Source organism: Falco cherrug, chromosome 13, assembly GCF_023634085.1.
Source record: "Falco cherrug isolate bFalChe1 chromosome 13, bFalChe1.pri, whole genome shotgun sequence".
Classification (NCBI taxonomy): Eukaryota; Metazoa; Chordata; class Aves; order Falconiformes; family Falconidae; genus Falco; species Falco cherrug.
Genome location: NC_073709.1, coordinates 7,526,849 through 7,549,550, shown reverse-complemented (window position 1 = coordinate 7,549,550; position 22,702 = coordinate 7,526,849). Strand labels below are relative to the sequence as shown.

General features: G+C 41.5%; 1 protein-coding gene across 4 annotated transcripts in view; it reads right to left on the bottom strand.

Annotated features, from left to right (window-relative positions):
* The window catches only part of PLCB1 (phospholipase C beta 1), a 401,169-nt gene that overhangs the window by 287,159 nt on the left and 91,308 nt on the right, over window positions 1-22,702 (bottom strand). For all 4 annotated transcript variants that reach the window (XM_055725798.1, XM_055725799.1, XM_055725800.1 and 1 more), the window contains exon 3: window positions 2,093-2,161. In XM_055725798.1, the coding sequence (XP_055581773.1) occupies window positions 2,093-2,161 (69 nt within the window). The remainder of the gene's footprint in view (window positions 1-2,092; window positions 2,162-22,702) is intronic.

Below are 22,702 nucleotides of genomic sequence, written 5' to 3'. Positions count from 1 at the left end.
AGTTCCCAAGTCAACGACGATCCCACTAGATCATGAGAGATTAACTTTTGGGATGGCCAATAAACCTGTGTTACGTGGCACCACAACAGAAAGAGGTATTTGTGCTAAGACAGCTAAACTCCATCCCATGCCTGCAGTTCATACTGTATCACATCCAGGGCAAAAGGCTCTGCAGGTACCAGTAAACCACACCAGAGCTGTTCTGCTGGATATGGCTCAGACTCACCACACAACATAATCATCACGCGCATCACGTTTTCACCATGCAATGAGCGGATTGTGCAGGACTTCTTTGCATGCTGCACGAGGGAAGCTTGCTTTCCCACACAGGAACTCCCCCTAACCATAGGTTATTATTTATGCTCGCCTGACAGCAAGAGTTGCTCCCACCTGGAAGCAGAGCTGTGGAAAAGAGCCTCTGAAAAGCTGTGAACTTTGGCAAGTATCATACATACAAGGTGATGCTCTCTCAGGCCAACATACAAGGCTTTTTACTAGAAAACTCCATCCAATCATAAACTGCTATTTTTTCATTTAAAAATCATAAGCCTTCTGCTGCTATATGAGTTTTAGATCTTCTGTAAATGTGACACAAACATGGTTTCTGTAATGCTCACTCACCTGCAGTAAACACTCTTTGCTCAGCCCCACAACATGGGTCAAAGCGAAACCAACACAACCGGCCCCAAAATGAGCTGTTTGTTTCACACTATTTGAGAGATCCCATCAGCAGCCAACCCAGGTGCTGTTTTCATTCTGCCCACACCCAAATCAATGACAAAAAGCAAACTCACTCACACAGGTGGTGCATTTCACCACCCTAAAAGCCAGGGTTTTCTCATACCCCTCATTTAACGCCACTACTGTCAAATCTGTAACATGTAACAAAAACAGCCTTTATGTAACCTAACAAATAAAAGTCATCGAGGCAATAGCTATGCATAAATTTTAGCTAAAAACATTTTGTTAGAAGAACATGAATGTCCTCTGTAAAGCGGGTAGCATTTTAAAATAATGTTCTAGACATTGTTAATACTTTATTGCTATTCATCATAGAACCATTAATCATGGTGAACTCATTTGGTATTAATGTGGATGTCAAAGTACTTCTGTTGCATTTCAATTATAACTCAGCCTTTAAAATGCTGCCAGCACTACGTGGAAAGCTTTGAAAACCCAATTTGAATAGTCTGTTCAGAGATAACAACAACTGCATTCTGGCCCGCAGAAACAACCTTTCCATTCCTAGTGCCTCCCCTCCAGGGGCTGAGGAGCCTGTGGGGCCATGCCCTGACCCCGGGACGGGTGCAAGGAAGAGGGAGCCCAGAGGGAGGCTCCAGGAAAGCCACAGCCATCCAGACCCTGCCATTTTCCTCCCCCAAGATGAGGGTAGGAAAAGCACAAAAGCACTCCTTTGGGCTGCCTCAAGCCCACCCGTTCAGCCATGGCTAAGCAGCAGCAAGGCCATACTTTCAGGCCCCTAAGGAGATTTCCTTTCCTCCTATCAATGCTATGATTCCCCAAGGCACTATATTGCTTCCAGAGCCCAGTGCATTGTTTTTTTCTCTAATATGTAGTCTCTCTCCAAACAAAAACACTAGAGAGCACATATATCTACAACCTCCTGTCCTTAGAGACATCAAAGAAGTATGCAATACATCAGAGCAGACCTAAGGGAGCTGGTGTCCTCACCTTTCTGATGACAGTTTAAAAAAAATAAAACAAAACCCTCTTTCCGGTCTCAAGAGGCACAGATAAAGGAAAATAAGGAGGCCAAAATACAGCACAGGCCTAAACAACTATCAGCTCCTTGCCATCAGGGAAGCCAAGAACTTGTATAAGTTCACCTTGACAAACCAGGATTTTCATTCCCTTGCTGCCGGCAGAGCTTCCAGCAGCATTTTACATACAGAATCAAATGACAAGAACTCAACAATCATTAATGCTACTCATCAGAAACAGTGTTATAAACAGAGAAAAGACAAAATACTTCTTATTAGCGGAGGGAAATTTTGGGGGTTTAACTCCTGCATATAATTCCCACTCTATTTTATCTAGGTCATCAATGTAAGCACACAACACAAATTCCTACCTTGGGAGCTCTGGCATGTTTTCCACATCTGGCATCTTTGACGAGGCTGATATCTAGCAGCTCAGTCTCCTAGAAGGAAAAATTGCAACACAGACAGTTACTACGTTAGTCAAAAAGCCTTGTTGTGTTGAGTGTCCCACTTCCCATGTCTGTCAGAGGTCTGCCTGTTTGCAATGACGCCCGTCCCAAGTGAGAACAGTTTCAAGGAGTGCTCTGTTGCACTGAAGATATTCTAATAGCAATACTGAGCTTAGACACATAACTTGGTTTCCTTAAAATTGTGCAGTCTCCCATGATACACAGAATATACAGAAGCCATGAGTCAAGCTTATTTCCTGATTCACTAAATACCAGCTGCTGTGCTGCTTTTTTTTCTTTTTTAATACAATTTTAGCATTTTGATGCAAGTCACAGTGTGAAAAAGGCAACATTACAAACAGAAAACCCTACCTCTGCAATAGAAAGCCTACTTTATTATTGCCAGAACATTTTGAAAAGTGCACATAAACCCCAGGAAATGTTTTATCTACGATGATAGGTTCCAGCAATTTTAGTGACTACTGCTCACTGAAAACCATGTACTTTTGACAAGCATTTCATAGTTCATACCTGACTTCTGAGCTGAGAGTTATGCGACACATGCCATACTTGGAACAAAACTGGCACATGACGACAGCTTCTGGTGGACAAATTCCTGTCCTTCCCTGCACACATGTAACATGAAGAAACTCCTTTCCCTGATAACTTCTTGGGTCTCCACCCTCCCTACGAGCACGGGAAGGATGAGGGGCTGAGCCAAGCCCATGGTATCCTGGGTGTACCTGCCAGTGTCAGCTCTGCAGGCTGCACCCACCCCTCCGGGATCAGCACAGAGCATTCACCTCTCAAACCGACAGCAAATGTATAGCTTTCAGTCAACATCATGCTCCCCAATCTCATCCTGTGACTGGGCATTTTGGGATGTTTTCCTGTTGGTTCTTTCTTGAACACCCTAACATTTATGGGCAGGGAGCATCTGGAAGGAGGAAGAATGCTGGAAACTGGAGCAGTGCGATTCCCAGCTGCTGGCTCCCTTGCAAGCACGCGCATCCACATGGCTTTCTGCGTGCTTTGCCAGGAGCAACACCCAACTGTGCTGCGAGACACAGCAAGAACATCCGACCTGATCTGGCATTACTTGACAATCTTGGAGCACATCTTAATACTGTCCGCCTCATTTACACCAACATTTAGACTAATAGCCCATGGTAGCGTGGCTCAATTACATACTAAATATAGTCTAGAAGTACTTCAGCAGGAATGTGACCACACTGCAATTAGAGCTACACCAGTTCAATGCATTTCAGCCTTCCAGTAGTAACTGCAAGTGCTGTGCAGAGAATTTGGAATCTCTGTGCTGGACAAAAGCACTACTTTTTTTTTTTTTTTTTTTTTCTTTTTTTTTCTTCCCAATTCCAAGGAGAAAAGCAAAATAATTTAAAATATACCTCCATACCTCCCGGACATGTTATTTTGCCACGGCTTACTTTGTATCCTTATTTCTTTTCCATTTCAAGGGACCCACTCATGCACAGCTCTTGTAGACCTTTGTTGTCTACTAAGACAAGACATACGCTCTACCACCAAATTTTCACATGACCATACATTCATCACATTCCCCTCTGTCCCCCATGTCAGTCCCAATTCTCTTCTGTTATAGTACCTGCTGAACTTGCATAAGCATTTTTTCCCTCCTCATCTAGCCTGTTTAAGACAAATTGTACTTTTGGGATTGTTATTTTTTGCTTTTACTCACTCCAAAGAAGACAACAGTATCAAAACTTGCAAGGACTGGAAAGAAGTATAGGCAGGGTCATAAAAGGTGGTATTTCGTAAACCTCCTTAGAAAATAACCCAAACTATACCAATACCCAAGGCATATGGACACAAGCACTCTTCTGACAGCACTGTAGCCTCTCACATGGACAGCTGATCACTGTACGCAAATGCTTGTCAACAGCTGTCCCTGTTCCAGCTCAGGAGCAGCTGATGGTCCAGTTTGAAGGTGATCTTGCTTCCAGATCTAAACTATATTGATCCTTATCCTGCCTGACATGAGCAAAACTGAGACCAGGAGTCAGGGCAAAGCTCAATATTCTGAGTGCAGAAAAGCCCTTATGCACCAAAGTCTGGGTAATCTCTCACTATTCAATTAGACAACCATGTAAGGAATACCTAAAAATTGCAGAGGACAGCGAGTGCCAGCTCTCCATCTCCCAGAGTGACTGGTCTCCGGACCTGGATAGGGCCATCCCTTCACCAAAGGAAAACTATCACAACGATGATAAAGCCACACTGTTTATTACCAGCCACAGATCTGTTCCTGGGTTTTACAGTAACATACCCACATTTACATCATTCCTCTCTCAGTGGTATTTATTTCTTGAGTACCAGGGATGCTGAAGTAGTGCAAATATGTCTCAATGTATGTTACTACTACTGAAATCTAGCCCATGTCACTTTCGCATCTCAAAATGCAGCATGATACCCCTAGTGCTCATGCAGATGCTAAAAAATATTTGTCAATTAAAACACAATTGGTTACCCTTCCTTTTTATTTTAAAGTAGTGGGAGAAGGGATTGACTCTTTTACTCCCTCAAGTTGTTCTTCTGAAACACCACAATGCCAATTATTACATCAGGTTACCACCTGGGACATACCAGCAGTGGAAGGCAAACTTGCTGCTCAACACTGTTGACGGGGGGGAAACCAAACATATATAATCAGACAGAAAAGAGCCAAAGAAGGACTATGAAATAGCTGTATGTGCAGGTATGGCAGCAGGTGCAACTTTAAGTAAAACAGGAAAACGGCACACTGGAGGGCTTATCTTTGAGTTAATGCATGCAGCCATTTAGATACAAAAGTGAAATAACGAAAAATGGCAGAGCTACATTCACGTTTATCATGCTCGGAGCAAGAACTAAGGTGGGAAAGAGAACAGTCATGACATAATTAGGGGGAGAAGGAAACCCGACAACACTGCACAGAAGTCAAGAAATTGAAAAGAACACCAGGGCTGAGAGTCAGCATATTCCATGAGCATCGAGCTAAGGGAAGCCAAGGCAGAGCAAAGACAGGCTGAAAGTCCATCAGCAGAAACCATGCAGAGCAAACGTGCAGAGCAGAGCGCAGAGCAGACAGCACTTCACACTTAGATGACACACTCAGCAAGGGCATATGTACCCAGGTCTGCTGTTAACGAACAAGAACAGCCCCTTTGGACTCTCCCCAAAGACAGACCTCATCCCTTTGGGGGGAGAACCCAGGGGTTATATCTACCACAACAAATAATACTCACACCCCAAAGCTGTCTCCAGCCCACTGTGAGATCTTCTACAGAAGATATGGGCACATGCAGCCCATGTCGTAAAAAAAAGATTTTGCTGACTGAAAGAACTGGCAAGCACTAAAATTAAAGGCTTTAACAGCAAACACGTAAGAGAAATGAAAGATGCTGAAGAAAAACGGCTCTTAAACAAAGATGCTGAGCCACACACAAAGTGAATTTCAGAAGTTGTTTTGGTTGCATCAGTCAGGCATTTTAGCTTTTAACAAAGAAAGCCGAAACAGAATTAATCATTTATTCACTTACAGAAATGCAACTAGACCTCCCGTAATACAAACATTAAAAATACCCTTTTAAATGGAATTACACACATTACAAAGAGACACAGAAAAGAAAAAAGCAACAAACAGCACCCCCAAGAACAATACAAGGAACTGGAACAACCCTGCACAGGCCTGCATCCTTCTGGATAGAAGAGAATGAGGAGAGATAGGTTGTGTTGGAGTTCCGACTACTACTTTCAAGCTGCTTGCATGCCACCATTCCACTTGCAGAAAACCTGGTAGCCTGAGGACCCAAGACCTAGCAAGGACAGTCTAAAAAGAACAGGGAAAAAGTGGAGTTTTGTGGGGCTACTTTGACAAGACCACTGGCGTGGTGGTAGGAAAAGTTGACCCCCTGAAGATCCATCTAATGGTCTTCCTGGACTGTTACCTCTCTGACGTAGGAAGCAAGTTTTATAATCGTATCCTTATAATCCTTTATAACCCTATTTGGCAAGACCATTTAATTTCGGGGGTGGGGTGTCTCCTAGACAGTAATTATGGAAGGAAGCCACAGGAAAACAAAGTCCAAAGTCTCAGCCACCATCAGGTATCAGAATGGAATGGTCCAGTTTCCATAACTACATTTGATATGTGTATGCTCAGGTCTGCAGCAGCAAGAGCCCAATAGGTGTTGTAGCCTATGCTCTAAATTAAGTAGATGAGAGCAGGGTATGCAACCACGTAAGTGCCCCTGCAGGCAGCGTTCAGCGGGGCTTGAATTAAATCAGCATTCATGATGTGCAATTTCTTACAAGTTCTTTGGTTCAGAAATACCAGCCTCCCTGGAACTCTCTGACCCCTGGGCACTTGCTTTCATCTTTCAAACAACTAATTAAGAGGACAGAGAGCAACTTCCTCCCAAATGACAGAAAAGACAATTTCTATTTCCCTACTGCAAAATGTGGGCAAACTTCTGTAAAGGGAAAGTACACATGAGTACTGGACAGAAAAATGCCCCATTTCCCATGCAGCAAAACAGCGCAAGCCCTCCTCTACTTGAGTCAACAGGAGTTTTGCTACCACTTCCTGCATACAGGCTTAGAAACTGCACTCTGTGCTGCACGAGGCATGAAAGCAATAGCAACTGGAAAAAGAGGAGGGAAAAAACCCCAAAACCAACAAACCAAAAACCTCTACAAGTCCAACTTTTCCTTGTTTAGAGGCCACTCATTGCTGTTGGTACTTATTAATCTTGCAATAGAGGAACATCTCTTAATGCAAGTGGTAGATCCCTCCAATAATTTATAATACAGAAATTCCAGAGAAGTGAATTATTAATCCTACCATGTTTGTTTTCAATTAGCTGCTGAGACAGAGATGCATTCATATAGGGCTAGATTGTGCAATCTCACTTTTATGGGTGAGCACACATTCACAAAAGCAATAGATTGTGCAACCCTCAGTGACTGCTTGAACACTTATAATTAGGCCCGTTTGAATTTAATATAGTAACACCAATTCATACCAGCTGAGTATCTGGCTCACTCCTATTTTAAACTGCCCAAAATGATGCCAACTGAATCGCAGTGTCTTGGGAACTTGCTCGTGACGTAACCCCAGCTACAAAGCAGGATTCCTTATCAATCCCTCTGGAGAGCTCTGCTGAAGAGCGATCGGCGGCACGGTGGGCTGACAGCTGGATCAAGTGTCCTACAGAATTTCACACAAACTATGTCAAGGAGACACAGCAAAAGCTGGTGTGCGTTACAACAGTTGCGCGGGTTAGTCCAGATATCTAATTACTTTATTACATTCCTAACAAAAATAATTCCACTCTGCTCCGCATACTCGCTGTGGCTGAATAGCTGTGTATTGCTCTGACCTACGTTTGTTCAACCTTCATTTCCACGTCCCTTCTGTTCGGATGTTCTTTTATTCCCATTGTATGAGAAGTTGCTGCATGCTGCTGGTGACTGTGGAGCACAGTTCTCACAGTCACGTTGCTGTAACCACTGCCATTAAGGAATACAATCTAACACACACAACTAATTAGAGTGAGAAAACTCATTTTCCAGTTAGATTTAAAATCTGTTGCTTCTAGTTTCAAATCTGAAAAAGAAACTGTGTGCTGGAAAGCTTATCTAACTATTTTAAATATTACCCGTGATCTAATAGAAGACACAACACTCTGCCTTCAATGTCTGCCTGATATAGTGCTAGCAAAAAAAAAAAAACAACTTTGAAAAAATAAGCCAGTTTTGTAAACATGCACCATTTAGTGCTACTGGATGGCAACATCTGGTCAAAGTTTTCAAGGGGAAAAGGCCATTTTGCAGAAACAAACTTCAAACAGACTTAAACAACATCTTCTACTGGGAATAATTAATCATAATGAAATGTTTCTTTAACACAGAAAGACTTCATTTTATCATGTTCTCAACATGAAAGCACTAAATATTTCTTAAAGCAAAAGATTTATGCAGTTCTGGGTTACTTTTCCTTCTATTCTGCATTTTAAAAATGTTACTTAAAATAAAACCACAAGTGACTAATTTCCTTAAAACACATCAGAAAGAAAATATTAAGATCAACATTTGAATCTGATTAGGAACAATTACCAGTTATGCTAAAGAAGTATCTGGCCTTATAGATTCTGAGTAAATTTGTATGCAAACTCAGCAATTTACAACCGTTTACCAAATACATCTCATATAGGTTTTGGATGGTTTTGACAGTGTAGTGATCAATCAGCCACGCTCAGATTAACTCTAGGATTGAAATTCCCTGCAGTGAGGGTGAACATTTAGCACTAATTTAAGAATTGTGCTTCCACAGCTACGGCATGTCATATACAATCCCCTTGATAAAAGCATATCTATTTTTCCCCATTAAGAATAAACTGAATGAAACACAGTGATTTGGCTCCTCATCCCAAAGGAAAACTGTGGATGACTGGTGAGGCTGGTTTAAAGTAACCTGCATCAACAGGTACAAGAAGAAATAGCAAGGCTGCCCGTGACCTTAACTGGAGCTGAGCTGAGGTAGCACTGTGCTTCCCTGAAAGTCCCGTTATATAATTCATAAGCCATGTCCCACTAGAGAGCCAGTCCCTGAAGAAACTGCCTCCATGCTTCCTCCTGGCAGCACACAATTCAATTATCAGGCAGCAAAATCATCAGCTGTGTCAATACGAGAGCTGCGCAGTAGCACGTACACCCTGAAGTCAACAGTAAAACTCTCCCCAACAACAGCAAAGTCTTTTCCTCCATAGAGTTGTTCTTCACAAGTCCAAAATACATTATTACCTTCCCACCTACTCTTTTCAACAAGCCACTGAAAATTATTACCTAAATGCTAGAACTCAGCAACCTGCCCAAAGCAACCAGACCTCTTCTAGCTCCTTGCAGGTGATGCTCTCCTCACAGTTCTATGAGGCAGCACTGCAAGGCATTCAAGTAATGGAACAAACACTCAGGATAAACTGCGTGTGCCTAAATTAGCCATTGCCACCCCAAAGGGTTATTAAAAGTTTTTGTGTATGTTTCAACTTGGTTAAAGTGGCTCCCGAATTCTCCGCATGGTAAACTTCTATCACAAAATTCAAAGACCAGAAGAAATCCACAACCCTGGCACCCCAAAGGGAAAAAAAGGCAAGAGGCACAGCTGTTCCTGAGGAGTGAGAGAGACTGAGCAGGCTCTGCTGTCTCCACTTCTTCACTCAAAACCATTCATTTCCAAGCTCTTCCTTTCTGGCCAATAAATGCTGGCAGAAAATCACCACAGCTCCATCCACTTCAGGCCCATTCAGAGCATGAGGCTGGGCATGTTTTGACACGCACACGGGGGAATTTCAACTCCTAGACCTTTCTCTCTCAGGAGCTGTAAACGGGGAGCTGTTTGCCATCATCAGTGGTACACCTCCCCATGGAGCTGGTAGAGGCACTCTGCTGTTTCTTCTGTCACCTACGGCACTAACAGGCATCCCCCAAAGCAGGGAGCGATGGAGACAGGAGGAAGCACGTAGATGGGCTCCTCTTACACAGCACAGCAGCTTGGTCAACAAGAAGGGACAGTTTTAAACATTGCTTTGACCACACAGGCTCCTTAGGTACAGACTAGCACTTCTGACCAAACAATCCAGGCAGATACTCACCCTCTTTACAGCTCCTGGCATTCAGCCCCAATTCAGGCAAGTAAATAGTTAAGGTTACTGCTTCATCCAGTTCAGAATACAGCTTTAACTCCCACCACCCCACCTGCCCAGCCAGCCCTTTCTGGAGAACCTTTCTGTCTTGCTTCCTCAGCCTCTCCTGCTCTGCATTCTGCAAGTAAATAAACATGGTTTATTAGACACTTGCATCACACAAGTGATGCACTTGGGACCCTGTTATACCTGGCTCCCCAGGTGGCTCTCCCAGCACTCTTGGTTACAGCACCTGCTGAGGTGAGCACAGCTACAGTCAACTGTAACTGGGTGGTAAATTATCTTCTCCAAGCCATTTCAAGGGTTTTGCTATCACAGGCAACTGAAATTCTTCAAAAACCACTTTAACAAAATGACTTCTTACTACCCAAAATTAATTATCTGCAGTTTCCAAACAGAGCAAAGCTTTATCAGGTGGTCATTAATTGTTCTTAACTCAGAGAGTTAGAGGACCTCAGCACCTGCAAGGCAAGAACTAGTATTTATGATTTGACTCAACTGCTGGGAATGAGCTCCAAATACCTTGAAAGGTTTCTTTGATTGCAAGCTCTTCTTGAACTGCCAAGTTACATGACACCCCTACTGAAAGGCCATTAGAGTAAGCACACCTATAGAAAAGTAAGCCACAAACTGAAAATTTTTTGCTCTCTTAATAACAGTCAGTCTCTCAGTGTATCCCTGGAGATGCAACAGCAGCAACGTTTTCTAGTACAGGGAAAATAGTGTGTGGTTTATATGAAGCACTGGGCTATTAGAAAAAAAATGAGAAGGAATTTTCATGTTGAGTAGCCTTTTAATAATCACAGAATGGTTTAGGTTGGAAAAGACCTTAAAGATCACCTAGTTCCACCTCCCCTGCCACAGGCAGGGACACATTCCACCAGCCCAGGCTGCTCCCAGCCCCATCCAGCCTGGCCTTAAACGCTGCCAGGGATGGGGCCGCCACAGCTTCTCTGGGCAGCCTGTGCCAGTGCCTCGCCACCCTCACAGTAAAGAATTTCTTTCTAATATCTAATCTAAATCTACCCTCTTTTAGTTTAAAGCCATTCCCCCTTGTGAAAAGTCCCTCACCAGCTTTCCTGAGGGCCCCTTTAGGTGCTGCAAGGCTGCTATAAGGGCTCCCCAGAGCCCTCGCTTCTCCAGGCTGAACCACCCCAACTCTCTCAGCCTGTCTTCATAGGAGAGAAGCTGCAGCTCTGATCATCTTTGTGGCCTCCTCTGGCCTCACTCGGACAGGTCCATGTCCCTCCAGTGTTGGGGGCCCCAGAGCTGGACACAGTACGGCAGGGGGGGTCTCACAAGAGCGGAGTAGAGGGGGCGAGTCACCTCCCTCAACCTGCTTGCTTTAACGAAAGCAAAACAATTCTTCTGCATCTATGCCTATAGCTCTTTGCTGCTTCACTAAAGAAAACTGAATTTGCTTGGATTTACAGACACTATGGCAAATCAGTCCAGAACTAATGCATAGGTTTTGCAACACAAGCCTTACCACAAAAAAATAGTTGTGAAGTGGAACACGCTGATTTGCCACATGCCTTCATCACAGCAAACTGACTGGCACAAGCAGGTGAAGGATACACCAAAGAATCAGTTTTATGATCAGCAATCATATTAGATCTTAAAAGTAATGCACTGGAAAAATAGAAAATTTCCATAACAACAGATAAGACTTCAGTCTGCCACATCCAAAGCCATAGTCCAAAGTCACCGGTGGTTGATCTTGGTATATACAAACAATTACTTCCTTTGTTAGAGTATCAGTATACTCCACAAAACCAAGCCATGATCCTTAATCTCATAGCCTAAGTACACAAGACAATTAGTGGATGAAACGAGACATGGGCATGTGAGGTAATCTCCTAGCAGGACAGAGGAAAACTGTGGCAAAGCAGAAGTATCTCCATATCTTAGACCCACACCCATTAGCGTGCAGTCTCCTTACCACGCTACTGCCTTCACAGTGGACTCTGACTACCAGTGCTCGACCTTTCGAAGACAGGCAGTGTGCCCTGGAGCAAGAGTTGGATACAAGCTTGTTAAATGAGAGTTAGGAGCTTTACAATGACAGGAACCTGATGTTTTTTTAGAGAAATCTGTGCACAAACAAATCTCATTGATGTGCCATAAACCAACTGAGAAATCAATCCCTGGCAGAGACAGAAACAGGTCCTTGGTCATTTAGTTTCCCACTGGACCGTGCTACCTCCCATGGCCAAGTCAGCTGCAAACGAGCTGCTCTCTTTTTCTAAATGTTCCGAGGAGCTCACCTGAGACTCCTTCAGAAGCCGCATCCCACCACGCTATCCTGCAGCACAACAGGAAATCCCACATCAACCGGAGCTTGTCTCTCAAGTTCAGGGCAACACAAGCACTCGCACGGCTCAAACCCAGAAGTTTCTCATCCAAACAGCTTTGTTTTCTTGCACCTGGCAGCAGGAGTTGCACAGACACAAGCACCTCTAATATACTGGTTAGAATTGGTTTGGTTCTGCTAAAATCGCTCTCGTCCCACTCGCACAACTAGGTAAGAAGAGGAGGAAAAGGAGAACTGATGAGGTGTGGCCATATTTAAAAAAAGAAAAGAGCTGGAGGAGGACCTTCTTCAAAAAAAAATACAAAGGATATTGTAGGCAGCCTTCATAATGGTACTTGACTGATTTTTATTCACATAACTGAGAATAACCCAGCAATTTTTAGCTTTAGAGTCGTAAGGGAAAGTACAGTAAATTGAAGTGTTAAGCAGCAGATTAAAAAAAAAAAAAAAAAAAACCAACCACAAAACAGTATTTCTATTAAGAAACTTCTTTTTTCTAGTCAAAAGTCATAATCATGTGTGATTATGATGATTAAATGCCATTCCAGTAAGGGCCACATCGTACTTTGGGGTGATGTTCTTGTGCCATTATTTCATGGTGACACGGGATCACAGCCTACACAGAGCATTATTATGCGGGGCTTTTTTTGAAGTGTTTCATTTCCAGCAGTGTGCCCCAAGGAGTGACCAGCTGGAGCACAGACTTGCATTTCAGGTGGAAGACCCACTGTACAACTCCTGCCTACAGCCTCGCACCACTCCACCACTGCACCTGATGCTGCAGCTCCTCCTCAGGCAAATCTCCTGTCGATCAACAGAAGATTTTCCCAAGATGGAACAAGAACAAGCCCTTTGAAATTCTGTAAAAGCCCTTTTCTATTCACCCAGTATGAGCCTGATGTATCTAAAAGAATATTCACCTATTTATGGCTCTGAATATACTTATAGTGTTAGAAAAGACTTCAGCAGGTGATGGCGCTTTTGGCAGAACTATGCTGTTGTGGAATAGTTTTCTTCCTGACTAGTTGTTTTTTTTGTGGAGGGGCTTGCAGACTGCACATTTAATTCTTGTCAACAGCCCAGAACTTTTGGTTTCTTTATATTATAACAATAAATACTTTTTATATATCTGAATTTAACAAAATTGAGATATTAGGATCTCAGATTTGCTCTCTCCCTACATAATGCAAGAAGTTTTAAGGTTAAGGCTCAACATAGCAATACATGTCCTACTTACACGCCTGGGACTTACATGGATGGATAAGGATAATCAATTGAAAACTGTACAGAAGCAGAACGTATATTCCTGCCAACCCCTCTAGCTAAGGCCCTGGCATGTGTTACTTAACTGGAAAATCCACAGTCCAGGCACACTTCCAACTGGAGACTCCAGCTGTAACATGACTCTTAAGCACTAAGGACAACAGCTGAAATCTCATGAATCCACCTTTGTAAATGAAGGCACTTCAAGCTTTTAGGATCCAAGGTCTTGTTTCTGGGATGCATTTAAAGCTGAAACTGTGCAAGAAGACATGTTGTCATGATTTCTCCCCAAGACAAAAAAAAAAAAAATCTCTTGGGATCAGTTATTTTGCTAACATTATCTGTTATTACAGGGTGAAGATTTCTTGCTAGGTTTTAGATAAATCATCCTGGTCTGATGTTTAATCTCTACAAGACCTGGAGACTGAAGAAAACCTAAAACATCTATATTTCAGAAAATGGAAAGCAGGGGAAATAACCCCAGCAACTGTAGGTCCATTAGTCTGATAGGCAAAGCTTTAGATCAGATGATGAAAGGAGTATAATAATGTGAAGGTAAAACAACAAAAAAATAAGAGACTGCATGAGCTTGCCAGCTAGGTCATATCTAACTAAGCTGATAATTTTTTTTCTGGGCACAGGAAGCTTTGAAGATCTCTGCCTGAATTTTGATTAATTACATGAGCCGGAGTTGACACAGCATCAGCCAAAACTCTGGTTACCAGTACTCAGAGGTAAATTTAACTTGAAGGAGATACAGAGAGGGTTTCATAAATGATTGCAGAACTGGGAGTATGCTGTTACTAGAGAAGACTAGAAGAGCTTGGCTTCCACAGAACAACAAAAAGAAAGCTGAGAGGGGTAAGATTATTGTCTATAAATATATGCATTGTATAATCATTTGAGAGGAAGAGGACCTATTCCATCTAGAAAGAAATAAGAACAGTTATATAGATTTTAATAAGTATTTATAAGGGCAAAATTAGGACTATCTTTCTTCAGACACTGAAAGCAAAAATCCCTTTTAAAATGGAGTTTGACATGTTTCTGAATATGAAAATAAGACATGCACTAATCAACTTCCAAAACCATAGAACTAACATAGAAAATCTTCTTCTATAGTACAGACCTAACCTAAATGATTATATTTATTTACAGCTAAATCCTTGACTTCTCATCGGTCCAACTGCTGCAAAGCTTTATCTTTAAAGTTAGCACTAGACAGGCAAGAGAATAATTCATTAAATACTAATTCATAAGTGGCCAAATTTGTAGGTCTTAATACTCCATGAAGTTTATCTCAAAGAAAATATATACCTCCAGGCTCTTCACATGAAAATCAGAAAAAAGCAGCAGAAGTTTTACACACAGAAAGAAAAGCTTTTCCCCGCCAGATCCTTGACAGTTTGCTGCTCCTAAGAAGGATGGAGTACACATATAACATCAGCTGAAGATATCCACATACAGCCAAGCAGGTGAGAAACATTTCAGTGAGTGCACAATATAAGCATAAGAAAGCTTTGGATTGTCATAATGTAAAACATATTTTGTTTCTTCATACGTACATGGTTTCTAGTGCAGTAGCTCAGCAGCAACTCTCACTGGCCATATTATTCTCCCTGTGCTGCGCTGGCAGAAAAAAATAATTCTCCCTGCTGGAGAACGATCACTCCACCCTCGTGCAGACCATTTCACTTCAACTGCTGTTGCCATGTTCTGATTTCCTTTATTACCTCCATTTGCTGCTTACCTTGAAATGTAAGTATGTTTAGGACACAGTTATTTGTTTGGTATTTATTAGGGAATTAATTAGAGGGGAGTAAGAAGGTCTTGCTAATTTATTTTGTACAAGCTGTAATCATTATTACTTTTGCATGCTCCCAGGGTTTATGGATAACTGCATTTTAAAAATCAAAAAAAGAGAGAATGCCCAGATCAGAATCAGTGGGTGAATCTCTAAGGATTTAATTTACATTCATCTACTATTAACCTGCATACATAATATTCTTCATTATTATTTTATAAATCTCTAGATAGATCTGGGAAATCATTTTTATTAAGGTATTTGCATGTGCATGCCTCAAATTCTAGTCTTGGCAGCTGTACTTGAAATTGGAATTTACACTGAATGAGGAAATATGGGTCGTTCTGCAAACACAACAGCGATGAAGTCAATGGCAACTTGTTGGAAGACCTTGAATTCTTGCCAAGCCACGTTTCCCAAAATATTTTGCCCTACACCACACTCAAGCCTCAATTATCTGCTCCTCTCTCTTGGAGAAGCCAGCTGCTCAGGGCATGAAAGGCACACACACAAAACGTAACCAAGTCATAATTCAGCAAAAAACTTGGTGACACTTAAACAGATGTATGATTAGGTCTTCTTATCTTTAATCAAACTGAAGAATGCACTTTTTTTAATAGGGACTCACTTCAGCCTACACCTTAAGTGTGCTAACGATTGGATGTTCAGCATTATACTCAGTCATGCTGTAACACACCCATAATTTTACATTTGTTTCATTGTCTCAATCTAACAGTTTGGGGTTGTTACAAGGTGGGGTATTTTTTTTTTTGCTATCTGTGTCTTGTCTTCACTTGCTGACAGCACAGACACAAAAAATACATTTTTCTCTCCTATCAGGGCATTCTGCTCCTTCCTGTTTATGTTTTGTTCCAGTATGCAGAATTCAATGCAAAGTAGCAGACCCAAGGTTAGCCCTGTTGCCTAATGATGTTTCTTTATTTAGCAGTTAGTTTTCCTGCAATCTTCTGGTCTCTCCCACACACATGTTCTCAGTTTTGTTCTCTGGAGCATAATTATTCCTAAGTACCTTTCCCCCAGCAGTTAATACTTCTTGGCTTTTTGAAAAAAAGGTCTTCTTGAAGGTGACCGAAACACATCTTGGAGAAAGTATCAAAGGGCTCGATCCTGACAGGGTACTGCAACAGAAGATTAGGACCCAAATACTTCGTGGATCTATGCAACTGAGATACTCAACCCTCTGAGACGCACGTTACAACACCGCAATTGCTGTGTTTTTGAAACATCTCAAGGGCAGTTTCCATAGGCGCAACCAAGCTGCAGCCCTGAAGGGCATTTAACACCCTGGCACATTGGTTTGATCTATTCATATTTCGTATTATCAGAAAACTGTACCACTGCTGCATTCGTCCATTGCTCTCCATTACATGACCTGGATGTCAGCTCTGCATTTGGCCAATTGAAATTGGCCAAAAAGAAATTGGCCAATATTTAACCATTCCACGTGAAATAATCCTGCTGGATGATTGCCTGGGCTGGGCTGGGTTGATCGTTTTTATTCTTAAAGTAGCAGCCAGGGCGATTTTACCAATTTCCTCAAATGAAGCTGCAGTTCCTGCAATAAGGCTCATCTCTCCAAAGAGGATGAATGGGAGCCAAAATGGTCTGGGAAATGTGTTTTACGTATGCTCTAAAATATCAACAGCTTCTCGTATGTGAGAAGACATAATGCCTTCCTGCTTGGAGGAATACCTGTGGATTTTAACAGTCAAACAAGTTGTCTCTTTCTACCAAACCTGCGAAAATACAGCTGTGTGGACAAACTAGACCCCAAAAATTCTCAATTTGCACATAAGAAATAATAATAAAATAAAAATCACAAAGAAAATACATTTATATCATTATCATTCTCAAAATGCTAAACTCAAAACTAAAGGGAATAAATGCTATAGTCTAGCATTTTATAACTTCTAAGTGGTTAAGTCTGCAGCCTAATTAATCTCTTAACAAGTGTCTCCTTTCTAAATAAAATTTCACATGTAATAAAGTTATTGTTAAGAATTAAGTGTAAGACTTAACATGTCTTTCAAAGCAGGCTAGGCTGCCTCCAGAATAACACTAAAAAGTGCTAATAATGGTTAAAAGCATGCTTGCGAGAAGAAGAAAAAAAAGCCTCACAGACTTGGAAAATGGATGCTTTTTCAGTAATTATGTGGATTGAGAAACAGTCGGTTTTGTCGACATCTTCAAAGAAACTTGTAAAGTTACAGACAGTGAACAGAAGAAAATCAGCAAGTACAATGTTGGGGTTTTTTTCCCAGAAAAATGGTAGTTTGAAAACCAACCATGAAAGACAACAAATCTATTTAGGAAAACGATGAGAACACCGTTTAGGTAGAGACTAGGGTTAGTGAAATCACCTACTGGGATTTTAACCCATGCACACATTAGATCAGGCATTTTTCATTGGAGCTTGGTCACCCTTGAAAAGCCCTGCCATAACACATAGCTGGGCGGGCTGTAAATCAGGACAGTAGAGATGGTGACATAAGATACTCAAAATTAGACACTGACTGACAGCTAAACCCATTAAAAGGCATGTGGCAGGGGAGAGAGCAAATAACCAGGAACTTGCTAGAAGGTCATATTTGTATTTTTTGTGGTCAACTCTTGCAGCTTTATGATGGCAATTGTGATATTTAGGGTTATATTTGGCAATTTTTTAATCACTATTTATAAATCCAAGCTCCTGCATGAGAATTACATTGTTAAACATGGAGTGTGACATGTAGAGAGACACACAAGATTTTAAGCACATATCTCCTGGTCTTTACATGTATTCAAAGAAAAATAATGTATCCAGTTAAACCAGACTCAAATTCTCATGATCTTTCCCCAGGTACAGATGAGCAAACTTTAGTAAGTACAGGACAAATTTCACCACGTTCCCTTATTTTTTGCAGGATGTTTTAAATGAAGTCACCACTGGCAAACCCACAAAGCTTCTCACAGAAGGGTCAAGGGTGACCACAGTGAACATGTTTTACTTCAGGGGCAAACATAAAACACGCAGAAAATGTGACATGATCTCCGGGTATGTGAAACAGCTGCTTTTCAGTAACCCCGGTTTTGGCCTCACTGGACCAGACCTGGAAGTATTAGTCAATATAACTAAGGGAGTCCAAGTGTCTGTGCTGCCACTGAAGAGTTTTTCCCATTATGTATGAAGTGTGAAGTAATCTTACTCATTTACTTAAGCCAATGACTAATATTACAGAAGTCTGTGCAACTCTAAATTTCACTGCAGAGCTTTTGCAGAGCAGTTAGCTAGCACAAAGCCAAACCTAACAAAGGAGGTGTTGGCCATGACTGATGGCACCAGCTGATATGCCCTAAACCCCAATTTAAAAAACTTCCTAACATAAACATGGCTGTTACTGTCTTCTGATACCATTCCCATGTATGAAGAGTTTTAAGAGCTTTACTATAAAAGTAGGAATTCTCTTAAAAACAAGCAAGTAAAAACCAGAGGGACCCATGACCCTCTTTCTTCCACATCTTCTACATGTATTGCTGTTATGAAACTTGCCTCTTCTATGACAAGAAAAAAAAAATCCCCCACACAGATGCACGATGGTATAAAACTTTATACTTTTTTTCAGTCTGGATTATAATCTCCAGGATCTTCCAAACCTTCTGAACACTAATCTGTGTAACAGCTCTTGGACTGTCAGTATACAAAGATGTAACGGCATGCTCGTTTCCTTTCTGAAAGCAAATACCATTTTCCATTCACAAAAATTTGCAGGAAGAGCTTTATTTTCTCTGAAAATCTGACTTTATACGTCAGTACAGATCAGATTTTACCTTTTTCAATACGGAATGCCTCAAATTCTAACAGTGTTTATCTGTTCTTTAAAATAAGTTTTTATTCAAGCTGATAGCGGCTTAATTTCTCCCAGTAGTCTCAGTCTTTTCAAAGGGATTATTTACCACCTCAATTAAAGGAGAACAGAATAACGTGGCCAATTAAAAAGATGAAGAAGCAGGGGTCTTCTATTAAACTTGAAATTATCCTCAAACTACAATTGCAACTATCCTTATGGATAAACAAACCTTAGCCAATTATTGCAGTAGCAAACCAAATTAAGATACAGTATCAAACCAGATTAAACAGAAGATTAATTTCTTGAAGAGGTACGTGCCCAGGATGGCAGAACTCTTCAGCAGTCTGTTTTACACATCCGGCATATCCTTGAAATTACAGCCCTGAAGGAAGAACACAGATCATCAGGTGCTGTGAAAGCTCCAATGTTTAAAACCAGAGATGTTTCACCACCAGTAGGAAGAGTATTTTAATTTTTTGTTTGTTATTGTCAATGATTTCTGTTACTAGTTTAACAAACTAATTTACGCCTCAGAAAGATCCTATCAATACTTGAGTCGCATGTCTAACCTTCACAAAATAAATCAACCCATCTAGAATTTTATTGCCCTGGATAGAGTATCTGCATTTGATCATCTCATAAATTATTGCTCACCTCTGATTCTCAGAATGTTTTGAATGATCCATTACCAAACAAAAGCCTAAATAATGTAATATTGTTATTCCATTGATGGTACCTAGTCTCCCCCTCTCCAAAATTCAGAGTTAGATAAGAGCACAGGCTGGGCATATAGACTCTATTCATTCAAGAAATACTGGAGACATTTCTTTGCTTTTTCTATATTCACCATATAGGGACAGGAATCTGCAGAACGTCTTTTCCCCCAGCAAAAAATCCCAAGGCAAGGCAACAGCAACACAGAGAATAGTTCTCAAGATCCTCTACTGCCAGATTGATTTTGTTTCTGAAGGGTTTTCTTGCTCCATCAGAATCCAAGGCAAACTAAACGTCAGGCAGTATGAAGGAACAGGAAAAGACATGCTTCCTGAATGGATTTAAAAGGGAAGCTTTGGAAACAGCCAAAGAAAATACCATTTACTTTGGCTACATAAAATTTTCCTGGAATACAGGAATCCTCCCCAGGACTGTCTTAGCATGTTTCTGCATTTGGCAGCTGCTGCAAAAAGAGTTTCACTTCAGGAGCAGATGCAGCGATTCCTCCGCAGCCATCCCATATAAACCACCAGCAGGTGCCCTGCACAGGAGCAGCACATGCTGATGAGGGAAGTGCCTCTCGAATGCTGCCATGCACAGCACATGCTATTGCTGGTACGCTGAGTGCTTCCACTGTGCTCCTCAGTACACTACTGCTGGGACTTACCGCAGTGCCCCGAACAGTTTCAGAGGCTGTTAAAAGAGACACAGCCGCACCTTTCGCCGCTTACGACTCTGGGAACCAACCATGCACTTGGCAATAAAATGTGTCCTGCGGGCCTGCAGAATCATCGCTTCTCCCTTTACATGTTTATGTACCAAGTCGCTGTTTCTCTTCCAGCCTCAAAATGAGATTGCATCCAGAATGCTAAAGCTTATACCAAACAGAAAAAAAACAGAAACCTCATTTCTGATACACGGTAGGAAAATGAATTTATTTCTAAGAATTACGGTAGTAAGTGCCACTCACTATAGGCCTTCATACATCTGCATTTACAGCTCCCTGAGCCCAAGGAGATGGAAAAAAATCTGATTTGAATTTATTATGCAATTTCTATAGCTTTTATGGAAGACGTTTTAACAATTGCCTACTGCACGTGCAGGTTAACATATGTCTCATATATTATGGCGTCAATATCGTACCCAATGTAAATCTCAAAGGTGAGCATGCCCCACAATAAATTCTGTAATGACTTTTAAAGATGACAGTACAATCTGTAATGTGAATACCATACCGTAGTCCATGGTTATAACTTCTTAGGTCAATAATTCACCACAGTCTACTAGACTTTGTACTGCCTTCCTCAAAAGCACTAAAATAAACGTTTAAAAACTTCCCAACAGCATATTTATAGTTATCTATAATTAGCTCTGCAGCATCACAAAACTACATCACAGAAATTATATCTATAAATCAGACCGTGATCTTCATTTCACACTCATTCTCTGAGGACTGGCATAAACAATTGCAAACCGTCCTCTAGCTCATGATAGCCTTAATCCACAGCACAGTCAGGGAGACTCCCCGATGTTTCGTTCTCCTTCAACTACATCAAAAGTTTGAGCAGAAGCTGAAGGCTGAATCCTACCCAAGAAATAACAGGACAGCTTCTCATTAGAAAACCTTCTGATTCGGGCCTGTAATTCAGCCCCAGCAAGCAGCTGAATTCTCTGAAATTCTCTGAAAGCTGAAAGTTCTCTGGGCTGCAGTTGTCATGGAAAAAGACTGGCTGCGGCACCACGCTGGGCTACGGAGATGCAGAGGGGAAAGCGTCCCTACCCCAGCTACTGCAGGATTCAAGAGGTCCACCATGGAGAAGTCCTCTTTTTACTGCAGCTGCTCACTCTACTGAAATATAACATTCTGCGTGACATAATAGTCTTGTTGAACAACAGTCAGTAAAACTAAAGCACTGATTTTCATGGGAAGGATGGACAGCAAGTGTTAGCTTGGTTACCTGTATTACCTCACACTGTATTATTAAAAAAAAAATAAAATACCAGCAACCAGGACTTCTATGGCATGTAGAAGTGATGGCTGTGATCTGTGGTGTTTGAATGCCTTCAAAAGCTTGTCTCTATCTTTGGGATAGATATGAGCTTCACTAAGAGGAAGCAAAAAAAAAAAAAAAAGCCTAGCTGGCAAATGTTGATGTACAGCAGCTCAAATTACACTGCACACTGCTGGATTCCTTTTTTTCCATCTATATGCCAGGAACAGTTGACCTAAGGCAAGACTTTTTTATTGCAACTTTTGGCAGATCCAGTTAATATCCATTATTTACAATTATGCGCATGCGCGTGTGTGTTTTTGCTGCAGTATCTCTGCCTAATTTGTCAGGTCCAGATAGGACTTCATCATATAATTATTCAAAGTTCATTTAGTAAGTGATGCAGACACAAGATACAGGAGAAAAATAATACCAGTCAGTATGAAATTACATTCCTAACAGCACTTCTGCAATGTATCTCTCCAAGCCGAAAAGTGCATGGCAAGTACAAGCTAGCACTAAAAAACCTCTGTGTGTGCTCAACACCCTTTTTTCATGTTACCTTCAGTAATCCAACATCTTTTGCTTTCCTAATCTGTATCAACTGACAGCTGCCTGGACCTACACTTGCAAAATCCCAGTTCTACCACCATGCAGCACAGAACCAACATCACAGATCTTGCTTAGAGGAAAAAAAATCACAATGTAATGCGAGTGCCTACACCCATGTTTTAAGCAGAGTTGTTGCAAAAAACATGCGACACCCCAGAAGCAGAGAGGGGGAAGTGCACAGGAACTTTCCTCTGCCTTCTAGGTCTATCTGCTGTGAACAACTTGCTGGAGTGTTCGTGACAGGATGGTGCTCTTATACACATGC